Raw genomic sequence first — 12,029 nt, 5'->3', positions numbered from 1 at the left:
CGAGAATTCTATGCACTGAAGTGGCCACTTTTTCTGTTTTACGAGTTATTAAACGTTATAGCTCATCAAGCGGGTTGGCTTTCTTTTGTGGAACGTCACCAACGCTTATTCGATTTTTAGGGCGGCTTCTACGATATTGCAGATAACATCTTCATTCCATCCGTATTTCCATACCCCGGAATAAAAGACACATATTTCATACCGCAATCAATTGATAAACTTATATACCCCGATTAAGCTAGCAGAACCACTTTCGAATTTTGGATTTTTTTTTTGCGGCCATAATTTTAGGCTAATATTTTACCCAATTTAAAAATTTTTTGCTCCCCAATTTTTGGAGAAATTGAAGGTTCTGCTACCTTAACGTTAAGCTAGCAGAACCCAGAAGCTAATGGAATATTCAGCAGAAATCTCACAATATCATAATTTTAGGCTCTCATTCGAACGTACTGCGGATTTCCCCGAATTATTTTTTTTTTTTTTAAAAGGTTCTCCTAGCTTTAGCGTCAAGTTAGCAGAACCAAACCGCTAATATAATATTCATCCAAAATCAGGTCACACCATACTTTCAGGCTAATTTAAGGCTAATTTATTACCCTAGTGAGAATTTCTTTGCTCTCCAATTATTGGAGAAATTAAGGGTTACCGTAGCTAGCCGGACAATACCGATAATCGATTGTTTATCCAGAATGTGCAGACATAATATTTTCAGGCTAACCTTAAGCATTTAGTACCCAAGTAAAAAAATGTTTGTCCTCCAATTGTGGGATAAATTGCGAGATCTGCAAGGTCAAAGTCATACCACCAAGATTAAATCGATAACCAATTGATTTTAAAATATATGATTACATAATAACGAGCAAAATAATTTCAGGCCCAACTCCAATTGCTCCAATAATTGAAGAGCAAAAAAATTCCCACTAGGGTAACAAATTGGCCTAAAATTAGCCTGAAAGTATGGTGTGATGAGATTTTGGATAAATATTGTATTAGCGGTCTGGTTCTGCTATCTTGACGGTGAAGCTAGCAGAACCTTTTAAAAAAAAAAATTCAGGGAAATCCGCAATAAGTTCAAATGAGAGAGCCTAAAATGAACCTAAAATAATAATATTGTCAGATTTCTGCTGAATGTTCTATTAGCTTCTGGCTTAACGTTAAGCTAGCAGAACCCCCAATTTCTCCAAGAATTGGGGAGCCAAAAATTTTCAATTGGGGCAAAAAATTAGCCTAAAATTATGGCCGCAAAAAAAATTTAACATTCAAAAGTGGTTCTGCTAGCTAATGGGGGTAACTTATATCGTGTTTGTACGAAGAGGGAAAGTTCCAAATTTTTTATATGCATTTGGCTTTGAGCATTTCAAATTGAATTATTGAAGGTGAGTTTTACAATTCGCTACTTTTCAAAAATTACTTCGTGTCCCACAATCTAAGCCGATGAAAACTTGACCAAGAATAGTTTTTACAAGAAAAGAAACGATATGTAGGGCATCGAATTCGAGAAGAAACGCGCGCATCATCAAACCTTGAAGGTAACAGCAGAACGGATGTCATAAGACATGAAGTTGAACCCAGTTGACCGTCCAATTCGTCTTCCTTTTACGATCTAGCGTCGAAATATTCGGGAATTACGACCATGTCTTATTTACCTTACGACAAGCCATCCATGTTTCGTGTACAGAAATTGGGATAGTTCCTTGGATTACGGAAACCCTGGCACGGTTTTAGGATCAGACGAAGTACACACTCCGTTCCATCTCTAGATCTCATTGTATGCTGTAATGAATACACCCGAATGATTATTTGGTATAGCTTCGCCGAGACACCAGCTCTTTTGCAGAGACAGAGAATTCCACTCAGCGGATGATAAATTTCCCCGAATTTGCGATTCATCATTCGGTGTAATTTTAGGCTTAATTTGAATAGTTTGAGAATCTCGTACACAGTTTTCAGTATAGTGGTGCCGCAGAATGCTGAAGAATTTTCCATGTTCGTGAAAGAGCTATTGTTGTTCACAAGTTAGAACGTGACTATATAGTTCTGCGGCAAAGCTTCAAATCCGTTAATACCTTATGTTCAGTTCATGACAAGCGCAATATGCGAGTGCAGTTTGAGCAAATTTCCAAATTCATTGGAAGTCGGCGTTTTCACTTTTTCCCTAGACGAGATTTTTTCCGCCCTAAATTATTCAAAACGTCAGGATAGGACAAACTGTTCTCAAATGTCAGTCAGTAATCAGAAATATAAAGTTAAACAAAGATAAGTACCGCTCATAGACACTTAATCGATTCAATGCAATTTCTTTTTCGAGTTTTTTTTATTTTTGGCATCGGGGAGAATTGGTCACTTTCCAAAGAGTGGTTTTGATCCTTGAAGTGACCTTGATCGAAAAAAAAGTTGAAGTTGATATCGGATAGCCAATATAATAGCCTTTGGTATCGAACATATCTCTGAAATGGAAGGTTTTCCCGCTTTTCTAACACATTTGCTTGAAGTGACAGATGGATATAACGATCGTCATATCTGTTGGCCCATTCCTAAAGTATTTATCGTTCAATTGAAATTGTTTAGAAGTGAGGTTATCATAATTTATTTTACACGATTACCATTTCATTCATACAACTGAGAATTTAAGGCCTTTTTTTCTGAATCCGCATAAAGATAAGCAGCCTGGATTTACAACTGCAAAAAATTATTTCGAGCAAATTGTCAGGAGCTGCTGGCTCGAGTGCTGGCTTATTCATTCGTGTAGCCTTCATTACTCCTGAATGGCATTGCCAGCTCCATCTTTCTCGAAAAATATATTTCCCGAAACACATTTGAACTTGAGACTTTTTGAAGCAAAATCTATCGTTGGACATGAACTTTGATGCAATTTCACGTAACTACCTAACTGTTTCTATCAGTCGCTTTAATAAATGAAAGAAATCAATAAGCGTTTAAATCTTCAATACTCTTCGGAGCTAAGTATAAAGCTGAAATCCATTTTGAACCAGTTTACATATTTTGTTCCCACAGTTCCTATCACGTATTTGTTAACCTCCGATTTTCCAAATCGTGCAGAACGTTCTTACTATATGACCGAAACGTTGATGTAATGGAATTAAGGGGAGAAGATTCTCGTTTTTTGCCTATTTCTCATTTCTCAAAGAAAAATCAATTTCTAATATCAATTTGCCTGCAACTTTCGAATTCCACAATTCATGCATGAAAAAATTCGAAATACAAAATTGTTTTGCTTTTTCCATACGTATCATATATTTTTTCGATGAAAATAATTCAAAATTATAATCAAACTTGGTCAACGTTGAAAAAATTGACGAAAAATGAAGTAAGGTGTGAAAGTTTTTTGAAAAACTCAAATATCTCGGAAACTATTGATTTTTAGTTATCAATAAATATGGCTCAAACGACAGCAAATGAGTGATACTTACACCTCCTCCACGGTTCACATCTTATTTGTAAGCACCCTTTATAATGCGCAGAACTCTTCATTATGAGGTGCCAATCACTCCTGGGAGAGAGAATCAACACATTGCAAACATATAATAAATCCTAAATCCCGGCAGCGCCATCCTGTAAGACGGTATATTCCTAAACTTGTAAAGTAACAAAATTCACGCATTAAAGTCACACAATACAAAAGAATACACCGCCCTCATCTCATCAGATGGCACCATTACGAGCACCTACCTACGCGCACGACGCGCACCCATGCCTATCTGGGAACTTTTATATTATTATGTTTATATGCGTAACACTGTCCAAAAATACCTCCAAACTTTTTTTTGGGTGATAACTCGGTCACTTTTTGAGGTATGCAATCCATCTTTCATATTTGTACTTTTCTGTATAATTTTTATAGCTCTGTGCACATTTAAATCTAAAACTTTCGAAACCCTTCTCTTCAAAAATTATTTCCTTCAAATGAATGGGAGAAGCGAACTTTATTCATTGCAAAATACAAATTTAAATCTTTCATAACTAAGTAATTTTTTATGCAAAGTACGTAAAACAGCAAACAACCGTTTCGAAATTGTAAAAACCGCGCCCCACTTGATTTCAGATTTCTTTTTCAAACTAGACACCTAAGATGGTCCACACTCCTGAGTAACTTTGACAGAACTCAAGTGCTACAAAGAGAAAAGATACGTCCAATTTTGATTCTGTTGGTAATTGTGAGAGTATTTCTGATAATTTTGAAAATTTATTTGTTATGAAGCTACTGAATTCTAAAGCTCTTGTCGCGTACTCCAAAAAAGATCCTATATGAATATTTCCCGAACTTGACAATTGTCTTTTGCTCGGTCTTTTGTGAATTTGTTGTTGAACGCTTAAAATTCAGTAGTTTGCGAATTCATACTCAATATAAATAAGTCACGAGATAAGTCATACCTCGATTCACACTGCATTCAAATATTTCGAGCGAAACCAGTTTGTTTTTTTTTTTAATAAGCTACAATTTTGTTTATAAGAAGTATTTCGACGAAGCCTTTAATTTTTGAGCAATTCGTGAAAACCAATTCAAAAACTTTCAGGTTTCAATAGCTAATAAGTCGAAAACTATTGATTTTACAAAAAAAACATTATAATATATTTCAGATATTTTATAAATGAAAGAATAATAAAAAGCAACAATCTTTTTTGCGAGCTTTTTTGAGAAAACTTCGCCAAAAGAAGAACAAAAAATAATCTGTATTACTTTAGGTAGTCAGGCTGATGATCTCGAATTTTTCAGCATTTGACTCGAGCTGAATTCATGGGATACTGAATACTCGGTTGAATATTTCTTCTGACCACATACTTTTAGATATCCAATACTGTAAACTAAACGGTATCAATTATCAGTTCATTATTTCGAAAATACCTGATATAGTATTTCCCTTATTATTGATTCGGTGTTGAACATTATGCGAAGTTTGCGAAGCATAGTGGTCCGCTGTAGGTGAAATTCAACATGAAGATAATAGCTGCACTGCACTCCTGCCCCGATTTTTCTTAGCGGGGTAATGAATATTCATAGTGTTCCTCCAGTTTCTCGACTTGTCGGCGAAATGCACAGATTACAGAGTAGAATAGATCTGACACTCACGTTCTACGATGAAAAATACAGTTTATCCCGCCCTCAGCGCCCCCATGCGCTTGCCACCCAACTAACCGGGAGAAATGTCGGTATAACGGGAAACTGCAATCGCATGGCGCGAAATTTAAATTAGCCCATCCACTGGTATTTTAGACGTCGATAGAATAATATGGATTATTAGGGCGAATTTTAAGGAGAAATAAAACTTGTCATGAACAATATACATATATTGATATACCCAGCACAGGAAAAAAAAATGGAAATACATAAGCTATAATTATGGCAATGAATATATGAGCAGAGGTAAAATGTCAATAGGGTCACATATCTTCGTAAGACAATAATTATAATAAACAGTAATAATATTGTTCATAGGAAATGAGGTTGAAATTATTATATCTTCAGAAATCTTCAACATTATCCAAAAAGGACATAATGTTTGTTGGGAGTTGGCAATAGAAATCAAAAACAGCATGCCAAAGCTTAGCATCCATTAATAATTTGGAAAAGAAAAAATTAGTTGCCCAAAGACCTATGTGGATATTATATTTTCCTGCAGGAAAGATTTCAAAGTCTCTAAACAACGACTCCGTTTTATCTTCCTCACAGTTAGATCCCCAGGAATGCACTGACATGCAGTTTTGAATGATGAAATAAAGTGTTCAACACTTGGGTCAGTATTCCTTACTCCATGTGCTCTAATGTACACAAAAAGGTTTTCCAAATAATCTTGATTGAAAGCCCCAGTGAGAATATATTTAAAGTGATAATCACTGAACAGTTTTTGCCTAAGGTAAAGGAATGCTTTCAATGTTGTCACTATATTCTTCAAAGTGGGCACCACAATGGATCTTTTCTTTCGAGAGCAATAAAATGAAATACTGTTGAAAATTTGTATCGCCTGCTCCCAACAAACATTGTGTTCTGTTTGAATACTAACCGTCTTCTTTGAGAGTTTCGCAGTGGATGTGCAAACTCTGGATACATTCAACGAATCAAATAACTCTTCCAAGAATAGTATAAAGTCAGCAGTGTCGATAGCCTCTCTGGGAAGCTGAAGCGGATGCTTGATTTCTAAAAAGGAAAATAGTAAATTTTTGTATTATTATGTTTGAAAAAAAAACTTACCCCATTGAGAAATGAGCTTCATCATTGACCCCACGGAGTGGCTTAATACCTGACTACACAGTTTGACTTTCATTTCCATTAACACAATTTTTAAAGGGTTTGGTTGGATTGGTTCAAGTATAAACGATTAATGTTATAATTACGTGGTTCTTTGAATCAAACATTTCTTACAAGAAAATCGATTTCCTGATAAGACTGTCGAGTTCAATAAATGGGTATTTTTAATTTACTCTCGCATAAGATCTCGTTTGTAAACAAGAATTTGCATTAAAACATATTGACATTGACACTGTTGGCGTTCACAAATCCAATATGTCAGAATACAGTAATCTGTGGAGAATATGATATATATTTTCGTATGCAGAGTCACATAGCGACTGATTGCAGAACTAAAAACCTTATTTGGGGTGGGGGTAAGGAAGTGTCAAGCCCCTGGCGAAATGACGGTAGTATTCCGAAGGGCTACAGGTTATTTCGGCACCTCCTTCCGACCCACACCAACATTTTGACAGCCCGCTTTACACCGCCTCTCTTGCTGGAAGGCGCGAAATATTAATATTGAATCTTTTCTGCCAGTCACTTAACACCTGTTGTCTGTTGTTGATGCCGCTCTGAGATGAAAGAATTTCTTCGAAATATTTAAATGAGTGGTCAAGGACTTCAAGCGCATGGAGCTGAATAAGAATGAGGAGGTAATGAAACTTGGCAAACCAAGAGATTAAAGAAACGGAAATGACATTTTAAATTGTATGTCGAAAAGCACTCATGTGAAGTACAAGCCGACTTTTTCCCTGTTTTTTTGGAGTTCTAGTTGAATTTGATAAAGTTCTGGAGTTCCTGACACAAATTCTGAATGGCTCCAGCCAATTGTGGATTCTTAAATGAATAAAAAAACAAATTAGTGACGCTAACTCACCGGGCATCGTCTTTTTCGCAATTATGAGTTCTAGAGTATGAATAAGTCCAGGAGTTTTTGATGGTTTCTTGAAACAGTTCAAAAACAATAAAGAAGTTATCAAGAGTGTTCTGTGTATCACTCGACGAGTTATTTACCAGCCATGATAATTGTGTGAAACATGGAAATATAACCTACTGAAACTCAGACTTTACCGAAGACTTTACTCGAACACTATTTTCTACACTTCGAAAAACAATGAAATCGGAAGGATGTGTAATCTTTCATTCTGAAATTGCATTTTTGTCTAAAAATGGTCTTCTTCTTCAGCCCCACCCATACATAACGGCATCCTATTTTTAAATGACAGTTAAAAAAATCTCCAACAAATTAGTGAGGGGAAGACAGTCAATAGTAATAACCATCAACCAACACAATTTTGCTGACAGTTTTGGATGTAAAATCTTAGCAATTTCTTTCATAATTTCTTAGCGTTAAATGTTAATGGACCAAATAAATCACAATTTAGAAAAAAGCAAGTATGAAAAGTCATCTTCCATATTAATGTCTCGTTGAAAATACTTATGCATTTCGTGCGATATATAGTCGCTGATCCAACTCGACCAGTTGATGCCGAGGTTGATGCAAAAATGGAATCGCTCTCGGAATTGCTATATTGTAATATCACATGCAGATACAATTAAACAAAAACAGTTGTGTACCAAAACCGTAAAAAATTAAAACACTTTTTCGAAGTTTCTTCTTCTCTTCCAAACGCATATTTCGGAGAATATTTCGAAGAACAGATATTATTTCAAAGCTTATTTTGTCCACATTTCGAGCCACGATTTCATCTTATAGATACAAAAATAGCTCTGATAATGAATGATCATAAAAATCATTGATTTTTCATTATTCAATTTTTTCTTCTCGAAGTGGACGACTGAGAAGCCGACAGTTAATCAGTTCAATGAACTATAATCTTCGATTAAAATAACGACTGCAATAACCACATCGCTACTATATTTCTGCTCTTATACAGATTTCAGTGAAAAAAAATAAAATTTCAAACAAATAAACTTCCCAATATAACGACAAAATTCTTGAAATCCTATAAATCTCCCCCAATCCAAATGCTATATATTCTACGAGGTGAAGGATTCTATCCTCTCGATTCTATCTCATCGAGAACCATCTCAACGAATCACGCTGTTTTCTCAACAGTCGTATACGATTGTGGTCCAAGACATCATAGTGAAAAGGATGGGTATCTGGAAACGGATCAAACTGTGGCCCTCCTATCTGCCTGTATTACGAAGGTAGGTATATTGCTAGTTTATCCCTTCACTTTTCTCTCCCTGTAATCCCGGCAGCCAACCATTCTACTCATTCGCGGAATTTCCACAATCAGGTAAAACGGTGGTCTGAATTCCTACAACTTCCTGTTGTTATGTAGTGATCCAGATTGATACGGAAAGCCTGTTTATGTTCGATTCTGTACAGATTCTTGTTGCATGACTGATCTCGTTGAATTTTCACCAAGTAAAATTCCCTCGAAAATTCCACAACAATTGCAAAGATTACGATTCAAATTCTCCAATTTCTCACAAAGATTCATGTTCGTTGTCTGCAAAATATTTCAACTAGATATGATAAAAATCAAAATACAAACACCTGTGCGGATAAACTTATATGCTCGCTTATATGTACAAATTTCGATATTTCAGTAATCAATAAAAACGATGTATACTATTATTATATGCCCATTTCATGATTTAACCACAAATACTATTTTATTCTCATATCTACTAATTAAGTAGTTTGAAACCAAGGTCATTCTTGGTGATACCCGATAATTGTATAAAAGTTGCTCGAAAAGTTGCTTATAGTTTTCGAGGAAAATTCTGAAATATAAACTGTGCATGAGCACCTTTTTCGAGACTTTTGTTCTCAAAGATATTTCCGAAATGAACTCTTTTTGTTCTCTGCAATCCATTAGGTAGGTACCTAATTATGAAAAAAAAGTTCAGCGTCCGAGTAAGAAAATAAAATAAATTTTCTTAATAATTTTTCGTTATTTTCGGGCAAGCTGTGGAAACATTCACCTTCCTACCCAAATTGATAAAAAACTTAATGAATGATGTACTAGATGTAAGTACCTACCATTCGTGTTATATTCCGAAAAAAGGGAGAGAAATTTTGGATGCTATCCTACCTAGTATGGAATCATCTAACCCTACAGAAGAAAATGTACAAGACCGAATTGTGAACCAGTTGGCTCCTTGGTTGGCTCAGATGCATATTTTCAAACGGGTTTTTAAAGTAATCCAAGAAAAATTGAGACCTCGAGGTTACAATTTTTTCATGACATATCGATACTACTCGTCATAGCTGATTGGGAAATAAAAACGTGATTTATATGTGGAGAAGAATTACTTGATGATTGTGAAGAACCTGCAAGCACCCTTCGTATGGCGGCAAAGGTAGATACGCTCAGAATTGAGCTCAAAGGACTATGTACTCTTTATCGAGTTTTCGGAACTGATTAAATTTTTCCAAGAATTTTCAGATGTGATAAATTCGATCTATAGCAATCAGTACGAGACTCAGTATAAAGCACTTTTTTTCAATCTTTTTCCCTATCTTTTTCCCAATAAATAATTAATAGTGATAAATTCACTTTTTAGTTTACGAAAATGAAATGCACAATAGCTAAGTAAATCAACAATTTGTAGGTTCACTCATGAAATAAATGTAGGTATGAAATTCTACTTTTTTTCGAATAAATATCGCAGCCTATCGTAGCGAATGCAATGAATTTATAGGATTTTTTTTATTGAAAAAACCCTTTTTTATATTGGTATTTTGGAGAAAAATTCGAGTTTCGAACGCAAGATTGTTGGGGAATTAGGTATGCACTTTTGAATGAAAGAAACTGACAAAAATTGATATATGTACATATCGCCTATTCAGAGTTCTCCCGCTTGGTTTTCTTGTACCTGATCAGGAATTCTTTGCTGATCTATGTTAAGTATTTCAAACTTAACATACCTATGAGGGTTATTAATTTGTTCACTGCGGTAAGCTCGGCGGTAAAAGTGTGTTATCCTCGGTGTTATCTTAAATTAAATTTTTTAATTTTCTTTCGATTCTCCGAAAACTTCTCGATTTCCAAATAAATTTATATCATCGATATAAGTGGAGTACTGAAGTGATTTAACGAGTGGTTTAACATCACCATCGAAACATGAAGATAAACTTACCAGGTTCATTATCCGGTATCTTGGCGCCAGTTCGAGGTAGATGAAATTCACATGAAAAAAGCGCAAGAATCACACAAAAAGCATTTTTTTTCGAAACATCGAATTAAATCCCTCCCAACACTAAATACTTGTAGATGCCATCCCGAATTTCATGATGACAACAAACTCATCCAATTGGGAGAAGTCGAGGGAGAAATTCACTACATATATAGAATTTCTTTTCAATTAATCTTTTCCCTAATAAATTATAAATCGTGATGGTTTCACTTTTTAGTTTTCGAAAATGAAATATGTATGTAGTCAATAGTTGAATTAAAAATTCATCTTGACGCTGATGAAATAAATGTAGGTATAAAATTCATATTCATATTTGACCTTTCTTGGCGAATAATTTTGATTTAAAAATTTTCAACATATGCCTGAAGATGACCTATTTTTGTGAGGGTCGAAACATATGTCTCATTCTGAAAAATAAAAATTTGGAGCAGTCATGAAGATTTCTTTTCCATTATCTAATACCTTCAATGAATAAGATGGATAACAGATTTGATTTTATAAAATGCTATACTTTTTTTCGAAATGATTATCGCTGCCTATTGCAGCGAATGCAAAAAATTCCGAGATAAATTCATAGGATTTTTATTATTAAAAAACCTTTTTTTTCTAATTTTTGTTGAGAACATTCAAAATGGGTTTCTCTGATCCAAGACCGATCATGGTGTTTTGGAGGGAAATTCAACTTTCAAACTCAAGATTGTTGGGGAATTAGGTAGGTATCGAGGTAGGTATGCACTATTGAATGAAAGAAACTGAAAAAAATTGATATATGTACTTATATCCCCTTTTCCGAGGTGCTGGTTCATCTTGTACCTGATCAGGAATTTTTTGGTGATCCATGTTTCGAAGTATTTCAAACTTACCTATTATGAGGGATATTAGTTTGTTCACTGGGGTGTGTTATCTTAAATTAAATTTTTTCATTTTCATTCGATTCCCTGAAGAATTTCCGATTTGTAGCAAAATTTATACATTGATATACTTAAGTGGAGTATTTAAATAATTAAACATCACCATCAAAACATGAAGATGATCTTACCAGGTTCATTATCCAGTATCTTGGCGCCAGTTTGGGGTAGATGAAATTCACAGAAAAGAAGCACAAGAATCACACATAAAGCATTTTTTTCGAAACATCGAATTAAATCCTTCCTAACACTAAATATAGATGCCATCCTGAATTTCATGATGACAACAAACTCATCCAATTGGGAAAAATTCACTAGTTTCTTTCGGGGAGCACTGACACTGATTCTGTCTTGGGAAAAAGTTATACAGAAGCCTGAAAACGCGACGAACTTTGAACAAGGTTAATTCGGGAGTCTGAAAACACCGGTAGCTGATCACGATCGCGATCTGTCAGGCCACAACGCGGAACGCTTCGAACGCTTACCACACTGCGGAAGAATTGCCACTGACGGCGATAGGACGTAACGTGCGCCCGGCCAATAGCTGAAGCGACGATGCGCGCCGAACGCCCACGAGAACTTGGCTTTTTAGGGGTAGTTTACCTTAGACCTTAGATAATCGGGTAATCGGCTCGGATTTTCGGCTGAACATGGAACAATGCTACAAAGGTGTAAATTCTCGATCGAGAATTCGTGAT

General features: G+C 35.2%; 1 protein-coding gene across 2 annotated transcripts in view; it reads right to left on the bottom strand.

Moving 5' to 3' along the window:
• LOC123306664 (nephrin-like) overlaps positions 1–11,820 on the bottom strand; it is a 721,736-nt gene extending 709,916 nt beyond the window's left edge. For both annotated transcript variants that reach the window (XM_044888766.1, XM_044888768.1), the window contains exon 1: positions 11,463–11,820. In XM_044888766.1, coding sequence (XP_044744701.1) covers positions 11,463–11,610 — 148 coding nt within the window. In that variant the 5' untranslated portion in view covers positions 11,611–11,820. The remainder of the gene's footprint in view (positions 1–11,462) is intronic.
• Between the last annotated feature and the right edge of the window lie 209 nt (positions 11,821–12,029).

The sequence above is a fragment of the Coccinella septempunctata genome, chromosome 2, assembly GCF_907165205.1.
Source record: "Coccinella septempunctata chromosome 2, icCocSept1.1, whole genome shotgun sequence".
In the NCBI taxonomy this organism is placed as follows: domain Eukaryota; kingdom Metazoa; phylum Arthropoda; class Insecta; order Coleoptera; family Coccinellidae; genus Coccinella; species Coccinella septempunctata.
Note: the sequence above shows the minus strand (reverse complement) of the source record. Positions and strands in the feature narration are given on the sequence as shown.